A 20,047-nucleotide genomic window follows, 5' to 3' on the forward strand; every position below is an offset into this window, starting at 1 on the left:
TGCTCTCATTCCCATGCATAGACTTTGCTTTGCTGCTGCCTAGCAACCAGGCAGGCTTTGTGGCACTCAGTCTAACAAGGTGTTTGCTGAAAGAGCCAGTGGTGGGGAGGGGGCTGTCTGGGCCGGGCATCACCAGGACTGCCGAGGTGGCTGATCAGCCAGGTGGGAAGGCGGCGGGGAATAGGCTCGGGGTATTTTCCATTTCCTTCCACAGGGATCCACAGGAATTTTTCTGAGGGAATCTTAGCTGTCAGGACCTGTGGTTTGGAAGGATCCGAAAGACCCAAGTCCCCACTGAGCTTCTCTTACAAATCAAGAGCAGTGGCTGAGAGTGATGGGTCTCCAAAGAGACCCTGGTCCGTGTGGGAGCACGGTGGCACCTCTTAACCATTCAGGCCCCAAAGAACCCCCAAACAATTGTCCTGTCCCAGGGAGAGCACCAACGTCCCTCCCTCCTGCAAGAGACCCAGCCACCACCAAGGCAGGGCTCAACCCCCCACCAGCTGCCCTCACTGTCAGCCAGCAGGAGGAAATGCAATAATGGATACCTACAGAATTACAACGAGCAGGAAAAGGCCAGTGCAGGACAGATGCCCCCGCACCCCACCAGCCCAGCCTGGCCCTCGGGGAACAACCCTCCCTCTCAAGGCTGGGAAAGAGGCGGAAAATAGATTTTTGTTTTTCCACCGTGTGCTAGGTATTTATAGACCAGGCCGCAGCGGGAGTTTCCATCCGGGTCACCTGGAGAGAACTGGACCAAGAGCTTCTCCAGCCCAACCTGGAGCATTTCTAGGTTGGGTCAATCTGCCCTGTGCAAGGTTCTGGGCTGGACCTGGGGTGGGGAGGGCGGCAGAGCTGAGGGAGAAGACAGGGTTCAGCCCTTTAGGCAGAGGCTGTGCCCTGGCAAGACAAGGGCAGGATCAATGTAAATCAATATTAATTGATGACGCTGCCTGTGACGAACGTGATGAAGTCCAGGCTGGAAATAGGACATTCATCTCTGCCATGCCTGCAGCTAATTGGGCTCATTTCTCACCCTGGGCAGCTCAGCCCTGCCCGAGCCCTGGTGGCATCTTCATCAGCTCAGCCAGAGCTCAGATGACTTGCACACAAGCTTCCCCCACCTCTTGGCTCAGATGTGTCCCTTCTGAATGTCCCCAAGAGCACCTGTTCTCAAGGATCTAGCTGCACCGTGTGCCGACACTTGTCCAGCTCTCTGGGGAAGGGTCTAGCTGACTCTGAGGGGGAAACCCACTTGGCAGCTAACCTGGGATCCAGGGACCCCCCCCCCACAACCACCGAGTGCCGAGGGGATGCCAGAGCCCCCCACCCTTAGTTGCCCCACTGAGTCTGAAGGGTGCTTCCTGCAGGACCTCCCAGGCTACCAAAGCTTAAGCCAGGCAGCCGATCCCTCCTAGAAGTGGGCTGTTTAAAGCAGGGGGTTACCTCCGCCTGGAAGCCCTCCACCAGAATGGCCACAAGCAGATTAAAGAGCACATAGTTGCCAAAAGTCATGAGGGCGATGAAGTAAAGGGCGGCCCAGGACGACGTGGAGGCCATTCCATTGTACAGCACCTTGTTCCAGTCCTCCTGGGTCAGGATCTGCGAGCGACAGGACGACAGGAGTCAGGGCTCTCACCAGGGGCACCCCACGACCCCCACCCACCCTGCCCTGTTTCCCTCGCACCTGAAAGACGGTGACGATGGCCCAGAGCAGGGAGTCAAAATTCTTCCGGTCCGGCAGCGTGTCTCCGTCACGCTCAGATGCAAATTTGCAGCCGAAGAGATGCATGCCCAGGATGCTGAAGACACAGGAGCCACAGGATGGGGATCAGGCCCCAGCACCCCTGCCCTGAGGCCCTGCTCCCGGCCGGCACCCGCCCTCACCTGAAGATGAAGATGAAGAGCATGAGCAGCATGCAGAAGGTGGCCACGTTGTCCATGGTCTTCATGAGCACCACGAGCTGCCGCTGCAGCGCCGGCAGGAAGCGCACCAGCTTCAGCACCCGCATCAGGCGGAAGGTCCGCAGCACCGACAGGCCGCCCCCTTGCTGGCCCACGATCTCCCACACACTGCAAGAGGGGCGGGGAGCCTGAGCCCGCTGCATGCTCACCCTCCGCCCGCTGCTCCCTTTGCCAGGGGCCAGCAGCACCTGGGGCCTGGACTGGCCAGCACAGCCTGAGAAAGTGGCATACAGACTGGCCCTCAGGCCTCCAGGCAGGAGCCTCCAGGGTGGCAAGGATCTGGGTGACAGTGCCAGCCTTCACTGTCTCATATCCTGGCAGCAGACAGCCCTCTCCCTCAATCCGGGCAAAGCAACAACATCAAGTTTTGGAATATTTGCTCTGTTCTCTTTTAACAAAATCTAAAGCCAATCCCAAAAAAGCAATAAAGTAGTTCTCCTGGCCCTAAGCCTGGGGCAATGGAGCATTCTCCCAAGGTTTTGGAAACCTGAAAGTAAGCTGCCAGCGTCTGAGATGGTTTCCAAGCACTTTGCAAGCAGGGGCAGCTGGCTGGGCCTCATATGTCCTCCAATTCCTTTCCAAAGCCAACTCCCCAGTCCTCACCCATTGCAGGCCTACGTGGGGTCGAGGACTAGAAGTAGAAGTTGGGAGAGAAGACTGTAGAGGGCCCCGGCCAAAGGAGATGAGAGGCCACGTCCCTCCTGAGCAAGGTAAGGCCGAGAGAGAGGGTGGATGGAGCAGGGGAGGCCCAGAGAGTCCCCACCTGGGGCAGTGGCAGGGCCTGGGGGTCAGTGGGGCCTGACTCCAGAAGCCTTCAGCACAGAGGAACGGGCTGTGTGGCTCTTTGCCCCAACCCTCCCCATGGGCGTTCCTCAGTGAAGGGGCAGTGAAGGGGTAGTCATACCTGATGACAACAATGACGCCATCAAAGATGTTGTAGGGGTTCTTGATGTAGCCGAAGGGACCATAGACGAGCAGCTTCAGCAGCATCTCCAGGGCAAAGAGGCTGGTGAAGACGATGTTGCTGATTTCCAGGGCATTGGTAAGCTCCTCGGGCTGGAGGGCAGGGCGGGCATGAAGCAGCCGTGGCTTGATCCTGAGCCCCTCATCCCAGCCCTCCCGAACACAGGGCCACAGGGAGAGGAGGAGTAGGAACAGCAAAATGGGGGAGGTGGGTGGGGGGCTGGATGCTCAGGCTTATGGGGAGGGCCCTCCCTCAAAGGGTCCATGAGGAAATGCACTGAGGGACAGCCAGGACATGCAGCCCTCGGCCCCTTGCCATTCCCAGGTCTGGGTCTCAGATCCTGGAGGACTGAGCTGTGCGTTCTGCCCACTTACTGCTGGGAGCTCTGAGACCCATCCTTACCTGTGCTGCCAGGTCAGGTCAGCAGGCCCAGGCCAGCAGCACAATGATGCTGGCCCATGTCCCAGGGCAATTGCTAAGGCCTCACACGCATACCAGTCACACAGCCACACGCAGTCCCACATGCTCTACAATTACTCTGTGGACTTGGCAGCCTTCTCTTGGACGACTGTTGGCTACACTGCTTCCTTCCAGACACAGACATGCATATACACACAAACACACACGCACAAACAAGCATACTGCACAAACACACATACCCACACACACCCATGCATGCATGCACACACAAACATGCCAATGGGCAGACGGGAAATTCCAAGAAGGGCTGTCACAGATGAGGAGGCTCCCGGAGCCGCTGCCTGAGACTAGGACACCTCGGTTAATTCTCATCCTATCCTCTCAGCTCACTGTGTGACCTTCGGCAAGATTCTCAACCTCTCTGGCCAAAGAAAACACTGGAGCTAATTTCTATTTTGCTCCAGGGGGGATTAAGACTAAGGACACATATGAGAGAGGTCATCAGAACTAATGACAGACTATCTCACCTGCTATTCCAGCTCACGAGTCATCTCCCTCCCTTCCTCCTCTTTCTAGCAATGCCTCACATCTAGCAATACACCAGGTATAAAAGGGGCGGCAAAAACATGTCAGCCATGCTCCCTGCCTCCCAGGAGCTTAGCCTCTAGCCGGAAACAAGTTGTATACACACACAACAGCTGAATAACCACAAGAGGCCTTAGATGCTTCGATGACAAAATAAATTATCCAGACAGTAAATCCAGGAGTTCAGGGACAGGAGATGATGGAAAACACACTGGGAAAGCCTTAGTCAGGAGCTTACACTTGAAATGAACTCTGAAGGGTGAGCGGGGTCTCTCCAAGCAGAGGGGAGGGGAAGGCATCACGGGTCGAACACAAGGAATGAACCCAGGGAGAATGGGGGTGTGCGTGGCCAGGCTGGGGATTCAGGGTGGAGACGATTGGCTCAGTGGAACCCACTGCCTACCCCACGGAGTGTGTGACCCCTCAAAAGCCCCAGGTCCATGGTAGCCACTCAAGAATAATAAATAAATAACCAAATGAAGCTCTTAGTCCATCAGACATCTCCCCCCGTTTACCCCGCTGCCTCATTTGACCGGCTGCCCAGGTAGGTCACCCAAGCATGGAGCCAGGCCCTGGGCACCACCAAATGGATCCAAACGGCCCCAATCTGTGTGGCTAGCCTGGGTGGGAGGTGGGGAGAGTTGGAAGGAAGGGCATTCTGACTGTCAGGTGTTTGAGGGTCTATGGTTGCTCCGAGGGAGAGACGTTCTCAGCCAGGCATCGATTCTTTCTAAAGGCAGGTCTGAGGGCAGAGCCAGGGTCAGTAGGCAGGACCGAGAGCCAGCTGTGTAGAGTGCGTGGCTGTCGTAGGGGCTGGTGGGACACAGAACCCATTGCTCCAGCAGATCTGGAGTGATTTTTTGCTCCCCAGACTGGGAGTGGGGGCAGAAGGGGTCCCTGCCACATGACCTAATGAATGGGGTCAGAGAGACAGGACTTTCAGTCCCTTCATGTAAGCAGTGCAGGTGGTGGGAAGGGGCTGTTGTCAAGACAGGTAAAGCCCAAAACTCAGACCTCTGCTGACAGAGTGGATCCCCCACTCTGTGCTCCCAAGTCCAGTTTGCCAGGGAGCCGTGGTGAGCAAGCCTACCTCCCTGTGCACTCTGCCACCTGCCCAGTTATTCATCCTTGGATTGGATGAAGATGAAGAGCACAGATCACACAGGTGCGATGTTTTGCAGGTTCCCAGGCTCACCGTATGTCTCACCTCATGCCATCTACACAGCAGCCATGACACCCTTGTTTTACAGATGAGCTAAAGAGATCAAGAGATGGTGGGTGACTGGTTCAAAGTCACAGGTCGGGGAGAGCCAGGGAGTGGGCTCCCATCCCACGGCACTCTGATTCCAGTAACACCAGTCAGGACCCAAACGCAGTCCAGGTGACAGTGACAGGCCTGTAACTCCAGACACACGGATGGACTGAATACACGATATGTCTTCTAATGTATATAACTTTATATTTCACATGAACATAGATGTATGAATAAAGAACAAGTTAATCTGAAAGCATAGCTGAGGTACACTTACAATGGGTGAATGGTGAATGACGTATAAATTATACCTCAACAAAAGCTGCCAAAAATAAAAATAAAACTCTTTTTTAAATAGCTGAACACCCCGTAGCTTTTGCTATCCTGTATTTACTCAATCAGTGAGCCCTAAAAGGACAACTACTACCAGGCATGTGGAGGGAGAGTGTTCTCATCGTTTTCTGATGTCACCCGGCGGTCAAGACAGTTTGTACCTTATGGCTCATGAACACACACAGACACACACATGCCCGCTCACCCGCACGCCAAAGCCTCATCAGAAGGCGGGTGTGGGGCTCCTCTAAGGCCTGCATCACCAGTCCTCATCAAGGAGGGTGGCAAGAAATCCTGAAGCCCCCGCCTTGCCTCTCCAGGCAGCTCTGGGACTGGAGAAGCAGGTGGGGTGGAGGGCCAGGCATTCTCCGTTGGCCTGCACTCTCTCTCCTCCACGCTCTCACTGGGAATACTTAAGGGCAATGCCTATTCTCTCACAGGGCCCTAGGATCCCCCGTGATCCATGGGAAAGAAGCCCTCCTCCCCGAAACCAAGTTACTAAATTGGAGGCTGGGAACATTCTGCAAACGTAGGACAAGGACGCAGAGACACAATCTTAGCAACACAGTTACCCCAGGGACCAGAGCTGTGATCCTGGCAAAAGGGAGGGGAGGGAGCCAAACTCCGCTAGTGCCCTCCACGGGCCCTGCACTGGCTAATACGTTCCTCCCAAGATGTCATTTCCTCCCTGCCTCCTAGATGGCTCGCTCCACTCCGAGAAGTGTGGTGATTTAAAGGAGGTCACACCTGTGATTTAAAGGCCTGCACTCTTAGGAAGGTGCAGAGCTAGGTCTGTCTTTTTCTCTGCATCTTTCAACGCTGCCACCCCCCTCCATACCCACACCCACACAGAACCCATGCAGACACACACACAAGCCCATCAGGTGGATACCAGCTTTCCCTCGTGGACTCTCCCCAGCTGCAATAAAGTCCTTTCTCAGGTCTAGATTGTATCCTCCCTCCTGTTCACAGATGTCAAGGCCCAGCGGAGGTTTCCATGAGTTGAGGCCAGGCAGCCTGTGCTTCTTCCACCCAGCGTCCCCCAGGCTCTCCTCTGGGCTGATGCCAACTGCCGACCTCCCATCTCCAATTTCCCAACACTTCCCCTCCCTCAGTCCGTCACCTTAGAGCACCTGTGGCCCCAGGTAAGCTGTTCAATAGTTCTGAGAATCAGGACTCCTCTGAATTTCCTAGTACCTCCATCAACTAAGCCTCAAAGTACCCACAGTATGCACAACACTGATGATAAAAGGTGGGGTTAAATCTGAACACAGGAAGTCTGCCAACTCTGAGACTTTCTACCTGAGTGACCTACGGCAAATTCCTTAACCTCTCTGATCCTCAGTGGTGTCTTCTGTTAAACAGGGTACCAGCACCTCATGGCGAGGCTGTTCTGCAGAACACAGGAGTTCAAGCCTGTGAATACACGCAGCTAAGAGCCATGCTCAGGTGGCCCCATGAACACTGACAGTGGACGCAAGCCTCACACGTGGCAGGACAGAGTGCCTGCAAGGCTGTAACATCAGGAGCACCCCAGGAACTCGAACCCAGCTGAAGTCAGTGGGCCAGTGAGGAGGTGGACGCAGGAGAACCCGTGGAGGGCATGCCCAGCTGGGGGCAGTGTGAGCCAAGGTGCAGAGCAAGGAGTGAGTGCACACGGCATCCTGGAGACCAAGAATGAAATGGTCTGCCTGGGTCAGAGAGTGGAGGGGTTGGTAGGGAACAAGGATGCAAGGTCGGCAGGGCCAGGCAGAACGACCCGCTGCACAACTCAGGCTGGACTTGCCTCTGCCCACATGCTGCCATTGAGGCTTCTGGGGCGGAGAGAGGAGATGTCCAAAGCGGTGTATTAAGAAGATTAATCTGGCTGCAGTGGTGGCAGCACGCGGACGGCTTGGAGAGACAAAGAGACGGAGACCAATTAGGGGATACTGCAGAGGTCCAAGCAGGAGGCTTGAGAGCCGGCTCTGGCAGAGATGATGTAACTTTTGCAGGGAACATGCAAGGGGGTGGACAACCAGGTAAGAGCTGAACGAGTCACCCCAGCCCTATCCAACTGCCACCCCCACCCCGTCTCCTCAGCTCCCGTCTGCTCCACTGACCTTGAAATCTCTGCTCCCAATTCTGACTCCTGGGCTCACCTCACCTGTTTTCCACAGTCCTGCCTGCGGCTTCCACACACCTAGGAGAGCTGGTCCAGGTGGACCACAGTGATAGGGTAAGGGTCACTAGGTCAGTAGACCTCCTTCTTCTTCCTCCTCCTCCTCCTTCAAGGATGTGTGGGAAGTCAGGGGATACCTGTGTGGCAGCAGGTTTCCAGGAAACCCCACAGGACTCATCATATAGATCCCAGCCTTGCTCTTCACTGTCCCCCTGGAAACTCTCCAGCTTGGCACATTGCCTGCTGGAGTGTCACTGTGCCTCAGTGCTTCCAAACCAGGGGGCTTTACCTCCTCCCTTACAATCCCCCACCAGCTCCCTGAAGTCACCAAGTAAACACACAAGCTAAGAAGACACAAGACACCAGCAGCGCTCACTCTGCTTGGAGACAGCCAACCCTAAGCGCCTGCGACTTACAAGTCTGGGGCTGTGGCCCCTGCCCCTTACCTGCCAGGACAACCTCAAAGCCCTGGAGTCCACGGCGAACCATTTCAAGGCTGCCCTCATGCCACAGACCTTAGAGCGCTCCTGTTCTTCCAGCCCAGCTAAGTCCTCAACCTCTCCACCTCTCTGCTGCAGCCGTCGAATTGCTGAGCATTGCTAGAGTCACAAACCTGCACTGGCTGGACAGGGTGATGCCCTGCTGGAGGCCCCACGGCTGCTCTGTACCTTTATCCACCAGCCTCTATTGCTGGGTTTCCATCTCTCTCCCTAGGAGCTTCCCCAAACCTCTTCCTCTCCTCGGTCCCCATCCTCATTCCCAACCTGGCCTCCTGCTCCGTGGGGCTCCACTTCCCTCCCTTCCTCAACCAGCTCCATTCCTGCAGCCTACTCCTCTCTCTTCCCCTCCGGGAAGGGAGACAGCCCCTCCTCCACACGCACCTCCATCTCACCCCCGCCCACAGGCTCCCCTGGGTCCCATTCTGTTTCATCGGTTATGCGTATTTCCCGAACTCCTCCAGTCTCCGTTCCCCTGCCTAAAAGCAGAAACCTCCATGTGAATCCAGGCCCACTCACCTTTGGACCATGGGAGCCACGACTGCAGCAAGCACTCTCCAAGGACCGACCCTCTTCCCAATCCTCCTCTGAGTGGATGCCTGAGGAGCATCAGAGCCAGCTGCCAGCCCTTCCAACCTGATGTCCCACCTGCTCTGCCTTCCCTGACCCTGTGCTGGCCGCCACCTCCTGCCCTCCTAGGCTGCCTTCCGCCTCTCAGGCCAATATTCTTCAGAGTTGAGTCTATGCCCACTCCCTCCCCTTGGCTCCCACCTCTGCCATCTCCTCCACTCCCACCTCCCCAGCTGTCACTGGGTGTAGAGGACACTGAACAATCTCCCCCAAGCCTTTGGCTTCTCACCTCGAGAGCCAGACTGCCGGCGAGCCTTCCCAGGATGGCCCACAGCCAGCTCAAAAGCAGCACGTCCAAAACAAACCCTCTCACCTCCTCTCCCAAACCTGTCCTTCCCCCACTTCCCGGCTCTATCACTCTCCAGGATTCTGTCTTGGAACCCAGGAGTTATCCAGGATTCAGGCCTGCCCTTCTAGCCAGAGGTGCCAGGCAACAGACCCTGCCAATGGAATGGCTTTCCCCTCACCTCCTTGCTTTCCCCGCCGCCACCACCAGACATGGGGCCCTTGTTGTCTCTGATCTGAATGACAGAAATAGCCTCCAGCCCCTCCCCCAACCCAGCCCTCACCTACTGGAATCTCAGGCCTCCTTCAACTGTGCTGGATTCACATCACTCCTACTCAGGGTGGGGGTGGGAAGGCAACATGACTGTCCTTCAGAGCTTCCCATGCCGCCCTGTGCAGTTCCAGGCCAGGCTGCCGGAATTTGCTTGAATCCCTCCACCTGGACCTCTCAGCTCCTGGCCCTGGCTGCCAATCCCACTTGTCTTTCAAGGCCCGTCTCACAAGCTAACTCCTTCATGAAGCTCTTCCAAATCCCCTACCTGGGTGTAAGCATGTCTCTCTGTCCCCAGAAGCCTCCCTTACGGCATTTGGCATAATCAGCCATGAAGCAGCACAATTTTTCCGCTAGAACCCAAGTGTCGTGGGTGCTTCTGGCTCTCCCCGCACCCCTGCCATTCTATTACTCTATTCTACTGTTCTGTACACAGGAGGTGTTCCCCATGCTTGCTGAATTGGGGGAGCCTAGAGCCAGAGGATGCTTGAAGGAATGTGAGCACCCTTTTAGCTGGTCATCTCTGAAACAACACCTTTTTCCCTCTATCTGGAGATCCTTGGAAAGTCTGGAGCCATGGCAGTTGTGAAAGGATCATCCCCCAAAGTCCTGCTTGGACCTCAGCACCAGCTCCTCTGCCTGGAGGCAAAGGACTTCTGGGAGGCCCAAGGAATAGGCTTGGAATGAGACGTGTCCATAAACCTTGGTCCTCAAAGGTCATATTTGGGGTGTCCATGCATATGTGTGTTTTCTAGGGAGAGGGTATGCAGCTTTCAGCAGAATCCGAAAGGGGTCTGCCTATCCCCTCAAAAGTTAATTAAGCCCTACCACATCTGGACTCTTTCCCACCCCCACCCCCAGCTTCCCTGGCCTTCAGCAGCCGACCTTACTCACTTATAAATAGAAACTCTCTCTGGACGTGTATCTAGAGTGACAGGATGGGCCCAGAGTCGGGACAGCAAGCGGCGTCATCACCTGCTCTGTCCTCCCCTGGACTGAAAGGCTGTCTTCTCTGGACCACCCTCCCTTCTGCAGCCCAGGAGACCACTGGGCCACATATCCTTCCCCTCCTTCCCACATGCTGTTGTCCCTCTTCTAGAATATGAGGTTAGCTCCTGCCCTCAGCAACCCAGAGCCAGGAAGGGGATGGTTAGGAAGCTCCTGTGTCCCCAAGATCCCCTCCCACAGACACACACATGCCTGCTCACCCAGCCCCCTCCCCTCCTCCTGCAGTGGCCTTGACCCCATGCAGACCCAGGCAGAGACAGGTTCCAGGAGACGACCTCTCTCCTGAGCTCCAGCCACCTGTGGTATAGGTACCAGGATGCCACATGGGCATCTTGTATGCATCGTCTTCCAGCCCACATCTGCTCAAGCCCTGGTGCTCCCACCCCAAGCAGAAACCTAGGTGTCATCCTTACTGCCACATTCTTCCAGATATCCAACTGGTGTTGAGTCCTGCAGATGCAGTCACCTGCCAGCTCTGCCCAGCCCTCTCCTTTCCATCTCCAGGGACAGAGGTGTATGAACTGCCCAGACCACTACAGTAGACCTCTTGTTGGCCTCCCTGCCTCTGGTCTCCCCTCCCCCCTTCTACTCCCCGCATGGCTTCCATGAGCACAAACCTGCTCATATTGACCTGCTTAAAACCTCTGCTGGAAATCTATTACCTTCAGGATAAAATCCAAACTCCATCTATGCCTCTCAGGACCTAGCCCTGAGTTTTTCCCAAATTCATCTCTTATCACTTGCCCATCCAGCCCCTACTCAGCACCCCTCTTAGTCTGAACTCCGTATAAACCGCTCCCTTCTGGTGCCTGCTGCCTCTGGCCCTCCCCCACACTGTGCCCTATCCTCCCCCTTCCGCTTGCGAAGTCCCACTCTTCAGACTCAGCTCCAAGGTCACGTCCTACATGGAGCCCTCCCCAAATCCTTTCCCGAGTCTGGTCACAGTCTGAGCCTTTGTGCATCCCCCACCGAAGTTGTACTAATCAAGCAAATGTGACTATTTACTTATTGGTGACATCTGCGAGAAGAAGGACAAAGTGCCTCAGGCCCAGTGGTGTGTGGAGCAGTTTTGCACCAGCTCAGGAGCACCAGTTGAGCACATCCCTTCCCAGCTCCACATTCAGCAACATCACATTAGTTGCCTGAAGTTGGCCATGGTGAGAGCATTTACACCATGGTAATTGGCAAATGCTACAAACACTGCACATCAGGACTTATTTTTCTTTTCTTTTTTTAAAGGGCTAGTTAAACATTTATCAGTATGACACTCTTAGGCCCAACTCTGACGCACAGGAAATGTATGTGCAAGGGATGGATGGATGGATGGATGGATGGATGGATGGATGGATGGATGGATGGGAAATTCCCTGTTCAGTTCCTTGCTCCACGCACTGCCCTCTAGTGGATGGGGCACACAATATGCTCATCAGAACAGACTCTCGCTTCCTCCTCAGTGTCCCGTGTCTTTGTCATGGTCACCAGTCCGTCTGGGAAAACCAGTCCTGCCAGTTCTCCACCAGCTGGTGGGTTAAGGGGTGGGGGAAGCAGAGGAGTGGGGACAGCAGGAGGTCTCCCTTGGGTAAGGTGGGGGTATGACCACATGGGTGCCTTCTTAGCCAAGATGTTGGTGGAGAGGGGCAGGAGGGGTATCACCACCCCTGGCAGGAAAATTGAATGACGGATACAGTAGGTGACAGTGGAGAGGACAGGCCAGGCCTGGGGAGGGCAGCAGCACTAGGCCAGGAAGAGGGTTGGCTCGTCCCCCAGGGAAGCCCCAGCAACAGCCTCTCCAGTGCCCCCCAGTTTGATCAATACCAGGATCGATGGACACAATCACCTCACTAAAGGCTCTGCAGGGAAATCACGAGCCCCGTCAGCATCTGCTGCAGCTCTCCCGGCTGTCTCGCTCAGCCCTCGCCCTGAAATGGCTCCACCTCTCTCCTCCAGGCTTCGAGGCTTCATCTGAGCCTGTCTCCCCGTCCCTGCCCTGTCTGTCCTCTTCTTGGTCTCGGTCTCTGTCTTCGGCTCCCTCTCAGTATCTCTCTGTTTCTGTCACCTCTATGTCTCTGTGCCTCCATCTGTCTCTGTCTCCTCCCCCTGAGTCTCCATCTCCCCCTTATCTCTCTGTCCCTCTTGTCTCTGTCTTCCTGTCTTTATATCTGCCTCGCTCCTCTGGGGCTCCATCTTGCCTGCTGTGCCCCGTCTCCCCCTTTCTCTCGCTCGCTGTCTCCTCTGCTATGTTTCCATCTATATCTCTGTCTCCCTCCGTGTCTCCATCTCCCCCTCTGTGTCTCTGTCTCTCGGCCCCCGCATTTCCTCACTCCCCTCCCCCACCACCCCGACTGTTCAGGCTCTGGGGCCCAGATGGCGGGACGTTCACGCTGCAGTGCCTGCGAGCAGAGGGCCGTAGCAGCTTCTGGGACTTCTCACCACCCCCAGCCCCTGGGCCTTCCAGGCAGCAGCCAGTCATCTGCCTGGTCTGCTGGGGACTCCCACTCACCCCTATGGGACCCGCAGGTATTGGAAAAAACTCCTCCCTGGAGCAGACATTGTGCCAACCCTGAATGGGGACTCCCTGCCACTGAGGGCTGGGGGAGGCATCCTCTGTTCTCCTCAGGAACTTGGGCAAGGAGATGCGGCCGGCACCGCTGACTGATCGCTTTTACTTCCTCCCCAAGGGGGTGTCCTTCTTGACATCTAACTGAAAGCCCTCTTGCTGCAGCTTCATCTACCCTCGGTCTCTGTGACTCAGCTTCTTCCTAGTGCAAAGCCTCCAACAGCAGCATCCAGCTGGGCACAGATTGCTGGGAGCACTGTCCTCCCTCCCCAGGGAAGGCACTGAGGAGGTGCCCCCTGGGGGTTGGGTACTGACTGTGGCCAGATCTGGGGTGAGGGAGACTGAGGTTCAGGCTTGGGGAACTGGGGTAATGGAAGGTTAGGGGCTACCACCACCTGGGTCCCAGCAGCAGAAAATGCTGCCCCCACCTGCCTGGTGGAGCAGGGCACCTCTTCCCAGGAGGCTGGCTGAACAGGCATGTGGCCAAACCCTCACACCCAATACGCCCAGACACAACACACCCACCGCCGCGTCATACTCCCCACCCGCGGCTCCTGCATTGGGTGTCCTGCCCCTCTTGCAGCTCACCTCCACAGGGAGAGAATCTAGCATAGCAGGCTGGGTGAGCGGGGAGGCGGGGAACACTGCGGCCAGAGGAAGGGGTGCCAATACGGTACGATGGTCACGGGGGAGGGGCGAGGCGTGGGGCACATTTGTCTGGACAGGGCAGTTGGCGTAAGAACTAAATGCTCACAATACTGTGGGCAAAGAAGTCAGTGAGCGAGGAGGGGGCTTTTGATCACCTCCACCCCACGGAAAATGAACATCTTACATCTGTCCAGCCCCAGCCTGGACCTATGCTCCCCACCCTCACCCGAGGCCCCCACTCCTTCCACCCCCACGGGTCAACTGAACCCAGGCTCCCTCCCATGGTGGCACCACCCCCTCCCACCCACGTGGTGCCCCCTCCACACTCTGCCCCGACATGCCTCTACCCGCGACTAGCGAGGCTGAGGAAGCACACAGTGTCGGTTTCACGCCAAGAAAGGTCAGATTCTGGTGGCCCAGTCCCCTCCCTGAGCCCTAGGGAGGCAAGAACACGCACGAGAGAACAGCACAGAAGGGCCTGTGGACTATAGCACCTGCCTGCTGCTTCCCTCCTTTTCCAAGAATCAGCCAAGGGGGTGACCTGGAAGGCCCCACGGCGGGGGGTAGGGGGGCTGCCTTCTGGAAGGAACCTTGTGGGGAGGTAGCCAAACCCAGTTGTGAAGCCCCGTGGTACCTGCTCCCCCCACAGTCAATGTGCAGGGTGGGGCTCAGTGGGTTCCTTAGGCCACACTTTCTGTCCTTGCACAGCTCTGAAAGTGACAACGGCCTCCTCCCCCTCAGCCCATGTCCCACTGCTTACAGCCGTCACCCAGCAAAACAAGCCTGCTCCCTCTTCCACATGATAGTCCTTCAAATATTTGAAGACAGCTCGCTGTCCCTGCTGAGCCTCCACGTCTCCGGACTAAACATCCCGGTTCTTAGAATGATTCCTCAAACACGATGGTTTCAAGTCCCCTCACCATCCTGAGCGCTCTCACCTACCTAGCACCTCTCTGCTCACAGCAAGCCTCCCAGAACAGAGATGAGGAGCAGATGGCTTGGCTCGATCCAGATACTGCCACCAGCCCTCCACTCCTCACCCCCACCTACTACACAAGCCCCCTTCCGCCTCCAGTCAATCACACCCCTAATTACTGAGTCAGCTGAATGCTGGGGGATCCCCCAACACCTCCCCTCCCCCTTATATCTTCTCCAAAGTCCCAGACCTCTTCCAGTGACCTGGCCCTCCAAAGAGGCCTTGCCCACCTCTGATGCTCGTCACTCATTCACATCCTTCAAAGATTGCCTCCTCTGGGAAGCCTTCCCAGACAGCACATGCCCAGCTCAGACCCTGCCCCTGTCTTGGGCAAACTCCATACTCAGAGACTGCATGACATTTACTGGTTTTGCGTCTCCACATGTTGCTGCATCTCCCTCCTTTCCTCTTCCCTGCCATCCAAGCTAGCAGCAGGAAGAGGAAACTGAACACAGCGGGTGGGAGGCGAGGAAGGCAGAGGGTCCCCAGCCAAAGGGACCGCGCCCTTGCCCTACCTGCTCATGGTACTCGATGCCCATGCTGAGTGTGTTGACCAGGATAGCAATCATGATTCCCCGACCAAAGTACTTGCTGTCCACAATCTTCCGGAAGGTGTCACAGATCAGCCTCCAGAAGGCGAGTACAGAGTTGGGCTCCAAGTCCAGCCTCAGGCTCCGTTGCCGCCGGCTATGGGGGTCCCGGAGGTCACCGTGCTGGGCATCCTGTGTGAACTCATGAACTGCCTCGCTGTCTGAGTCAGGCAGCTCGTGGCCGGCAAGCTCCACCTCCCCGGCCCCAGCCCGGGCACAGTAGGGGCAGCTGTCTGGGCCACAGGCTCCACTGTCTGCCTTCAAGCAAGGGCTGGAGATCTTGCAAGAGCTTTGGCAGGCACCTGGGAAAGGAGGGTAGAGGTTAGAGGCTCCGGGGTTTCTTAGCTGGGGTGGCCCTTCCCTCAGTGTGTGGATAAAATGAATCGAGGAGCTTTGGGTTGGTACAATGATGGGAGTAATTGGGGGGTGTGATGGAGTTAGTGAGCCAGGGGTGCTGGGTACCCTGCAATGTGGGCAGTGCTGAGCAACAGAATGCCCCCAATGTCACTAGCATCCCACTGACAGTCATTGCTGGGCGTCCTAGGGTCAGACATGTGGCCTTGATGTCTTTTGAAATCTTGGGCAGCTCTTATGTCCTAGGAGCCTTCAGCAAGGAGCCTAGATCATCTCTACGCCCCAGGCAAGGCTGCTCTGTGCCAACACTGCTCTGAGTATCATTTTCCAAGGGATCCTCCTTGAGACACACCCACACAACACACACACACACACACACGTGAGCACGACACAGACACTTCAGGTACATAAACACATGTCCTATGTACCCATGCATACTATTTGCATACCCCACATCATGCACAGCCAAACAAATGTGTACACAGATATGTGCACATCACACAATGTACATGTACCAGGCACACGCAAACATGGGCACGCATACAAACCAAACAAAAGCACCACTCTTGTGAGTGCACCCATGCACCTACACACATCAGCCATGTGCACACATACACATGAACACCAGACACATACCCACACACATGCACATACACTAGACACCTTCATGCACACAAGCAAACATATTAGACTGCATGTGCACATGCACACAGTGACCTGTCCCAAGATATCAATGTCCATTTAAAATGATCTTTGATCATAGACCGAGAGCTGAAAGAAAACTCAGGGACCACCCAGGGAAAGCATGTGTGTGAAGGCACCAGGCTCAGGGCCCAGCCCCTAGTAGATATCCAACAGTGTTTCCCCTTCTGAGTGCAGAAGGAGGGAGTCAGTAAGCATCCACTGACAGTGACGGTCCCAGCCCTGCCTTTTACACAGGAGGGAACTGAAATGTGCATGCGCGTGTGCATGCGACTAGCTCACGTCCCGTGGCAGGGCAGTGGAAGAGCTGGCATAAGAACCATTCGCACTGCGTTCTGTGATGGCACCTTCCTGTCCCAGCCCACATTCCCACATAACATCCCACAAATACACCACTTCTCCCACGTGCCAAATCCTTTCTGAAACACAGGCTCTGGTCTGTGGCTACAGTGAGTCTGTATGTGGAAGAGGGCCCACCATCTCTGTCCGACTGGGGGACGCGAGTATCTCAGGCAGCGAGCATCTCACTTTCCCTATGACACTAAGTGTACCTCCCATCAGACTAACAGTCACCTGAGGACTTGCTGCTCCAGGCCCCTGGTCTCCCTGTGGGGAGGGAATGGAACTCATGTTCACAAGAGTCCCCTTAGTTGGGGGCACGGTGCTGGCTACCGTCATACACCATTTCCCCTCTGAGCCTTGCAACAAGGAGTACAGAGTGTGGGCCTCAGTTAGATGGTCCTGAGTCCACGTCTCACCAACAGTACAACCTGGGACAAGTCATTCAACCTCTCCAAGCCTCCTTTTTCTCGTCAGTAAAATGGGAACACTAAGAAAGCTTATCACCTAAACTGTTTGGAGGAACCAATGGGATTTTTGCATGCAAAGCATGTGACCCGCATATAGCAATGGGTCCACTGTTAGGTATTGCTGCAAACAGTGCAGAGAAAAGCACATAGCAGGTGCTCATTACATGATAGTTAGTGTTATTATTACAATGTGGGAATTATGATTCCCATTTTAACAGATGAGAAAATTAGGGTTCAAAGAAGCGATGTGATTGGTTGAAGGTCCCAAGGCTGCAAATGGCAGAATGGGAATCCGAGCCCTGATCCTTTCGAGAAACCACCGACCGGGCCCTCGATCGAGGGTCACTGACATGCCCCCACCGAGAGTTCTCACCTGTACTCTGTGTCTCTAGCAGCTTGTGCATGGAGCTGTAGCGCTCAGGTGGAATGTTGAGGCTGGTGAGGGTGGGGGGTCCAGAGGTGGGGACTACCTCCACAAGCGCCTTCTCCTTCAGCATCTCTGGCGGAGGGCTGGTATGCACAGTGGGGTATACCTTCCCGCTGCTCACAGTCCTGCCTGATGCCTCAGATGGTGACCTGGGAGGGGGCGCCTGGCAGCGGACCGGCTCTAAGTGGCAGTCGGCATGATAGAAGCTGTGCACAGCCTCTGCACCCCCTGGGGGGCTCCCAGAGAGGGCAGGTGTTGAGGGCGGTGGCAGCATGAGCCGGCGGGACCCGTTGGCATCCCTGTCCTGGATCTCCGGGCTGGCCCGGGGGCCCCGCAGTGTCCCATTGCCCAGATGGTAGTGGTGGTGATGGTGGTGGTGGTGGTGCACCAGGTGATGGACAGATGGGCGGCGGTGGGAGCGCGAGCAGCTGCTGCTGGGCTGGGGATCCTGGCCCCCACGGGGCGCGGGGCTGCTCAGCAGCCCCGCCCGCACGCCAGCTGCCCGGGAGACCTGGGCCAGCCTGCGGGCTGCTTTACGGAGGATGTACACCAGGTACTTGAGCAGTTCCTCATAGCAGCTGCCCGGCTCAGAGAAGCTGGCCAGGGTGCTGGCGTTGGACAGGAACCGCACGCGCTGCTCCCGCATCAGCTGGCTTTCCCGCTGCTTGGTCTCTGAGAACTGCGTGGCAATCACCACCAAGCACAGGTTGATCATGAAGAAGGAGCCCACCTGTTGGGGTGGGGACAGCAAGAGGAGACGTCCTGAAGAAAAGGGAATCACCATGCCAGCCACAGTGTACCGAGCACTTCCTATGTGCCAGGCGCTGGGCTCAATAGCTGTCATTTTATTCTCATGACAGTCTCAAGAGGCATTATCTCCATCTGACAATTGAGGAAACTGAGGCTCAGAGAGATCGAGGAATTTGCCCAAGATCATTCAGCTAATGCACAGCAAAGCTAAGACTTAAACCAAGCTCTGTGGAATTCTAAGGCACTGCTATTGATCCTGTTGCGACCCTGCAAGGATGTCTCCCCAACTCTCTGCCCCTAAACATCCCATCCACACAGATTCTGAGCACCCCTCCCCAGTTCCCATTAGGAGCAGAGGAGGCTGTAGAAATGAATGCAATCTTGGGAACATGGGGTTTCCACATTGGAGAGAGCCTTTGAGATCTTGGCAAAAGCCATGTTCACAAGACTCCTGCTTCTAGTCCCAAGTCTAGCTGTGTGACCTTCGATGAGACCCTTTCCCATGGGGCCTCAGAATCCTCACGACCATCAGCCTTGCCTGTATCTCTTTTCCCTGTGCCTCTCCCCTCCCCCAGCCGGGTGATGGGCTGAACCCTGAACCCTACAGACTAGCCAAGCTGTCACACTGACTTGTCCACAATTCCATGTCCCCATCCCATGCCTCAGTTTCCCCAGGATTCTGGGATGGCCATTGTTTGGACAACAAGCCAGAATGAAGGAAATGAATATTTTTGGTGACAAAGCAGATATATTTTTTTTTCTTTCTAGATTGTGTCCTAGTAATTATGATAATTAGTTTCACTAGTGTGATTCCAGAGAGTCGTTTGGAAAGATTTTTCAGGGTATGCGTGGGAGGGTGGAAACTAGGCCCCTTACCTCCCTGTCTGATTCCTTCCCCCTCTGCCAAACTCAGGGAGAGCAGCACAAAGAAAAGCCCAGTCTTCCCAGAGGCACTGGCCATGCCACCCCAGGTGCTGGCAGGGGAGGGGACAGGCCCCAAGCCTGCCTGACACTTTTCTACACCAGGGAACACTGCAGGGGCAGGAGGGAGTGCCTGGAGGACTTGCTCTTTCTCAGCGCCTATGGGCTATCTCTCACTCACCAAGAACCGCCTTATTGTGTCTCCACCTCTCTCTGGAGCTTATCCTAAACCCTGACTAGACCTTAATCTCTTTCTCTCAATATCTGTCCTTCTATTGGCTCTGTCATTGGCCTCTTGGTGACATGGAGAAAAGGCTGGACTTGGAGTCGGTAGTCTGGGCTTGAATTCTTAGCTCCAGCTACTCACTTACTCTGGTGACCATGCTCTCTGGAGCTCTGAGTTCTCCTTTAGGAGCTGGGGTCACAATCCCTGCGTGCCTCCCTCTCATAGGGACGATGAACATTCAGCAGGCAGCAGAAGTTACGGCACACATCAGTCCCGACGCCCTGCCCAGTAAGATTGATTCACAGCACATACCAAACCCAAGGGGGGGGTCAGACAAATGAGGAAAGGTTGGTTTCCTCATCCTCATATCGTGTGGAGACGATAACAGGATCATGGTGAGAATTAAAAGCACCAGCACATAAAAAGTGCTTAGAGCAGGGACTAGACGTAGTAAGTGCTCAATAAATATTAGCTATTAAGTACTAGCAATTAAATCGTTAACTCTGAATGGTAGTGATTGAAACTATTAAACATTGCTACTTCTGCTTCGGTCTTCTGCCCTCATTAAGTCTTGGAACTTCTGAGCTGGAAGGAACAAGCGATCGTGCAGTGTTTCTCAACACTGAATGATGGGAATTTGGGGTGGAACAATACTTTGTTTGCAAGCTGTTTACCATCTCCTGCCTGCTTTCCAACAAAGTGCCAATAGTGCTCTC

General features: G+C 55.5%; 1 protein-coding gene across 17 annotated transcripts in view; it reads right to left on the reverse strand.

Annotated features, from left to right (window-relative positions):
- The window catches only part of CACNA1G (calcium voltage-gated channel subunit alpha1 G), a 64,579-nt gene that overhangs the window by 30,364 nt on the left and 14,168 nt on the right, over positions 1–20,047 (reverse strand). For all 17 annotated transcript variants that reach the window (XM_033089399.1, XM_033089408.1, XM_033089393.1 and 14 more), the window contains 6 exons: positions 17,381–18,164; positions 15,068–15,444; positions 2,870–3,021; positions 1,888–2,073; positions 1,688–1,802; positions 1,447–1,602 (listed from right to left, as the gene is read on the reverse strand). In XM_033089399.1, coding sequence (XP_032945290.1) covers positions 1,447–1,602; positions 1,688–1,802; positions 1,888–2,073; positions 2,870–3,021; positions 15,068–15,444; positions 17,381–18,164 — 1,770 coding nt within the window. The remainder of the gene's footprint in view (positions 1–1,446; positions 1,603–1,687; positions 1,803–1,887; positions 2,074–2,869; positions 3,022–15,067; positions 15,445–17,380; positions 18,165–20,047) is intronic.

This window comes from Rhinolophus ferrumequinum, chromosome 21, assembly GCF_004115265.2.
Source record: "Rhinolophus ferrumequinum isolate MPI-CBG mRhiFer1 chromosome 21, mRhiFer1_v1.p, whole genome shotgun sequence".
Classification (NCBI taxonomy): Eukaryota; Metazoa; Chordata; class Mammalia; order Chiroptera; family Rhinolophidae; genus Rhinolophus; species Rhinolophus ferrumequinum.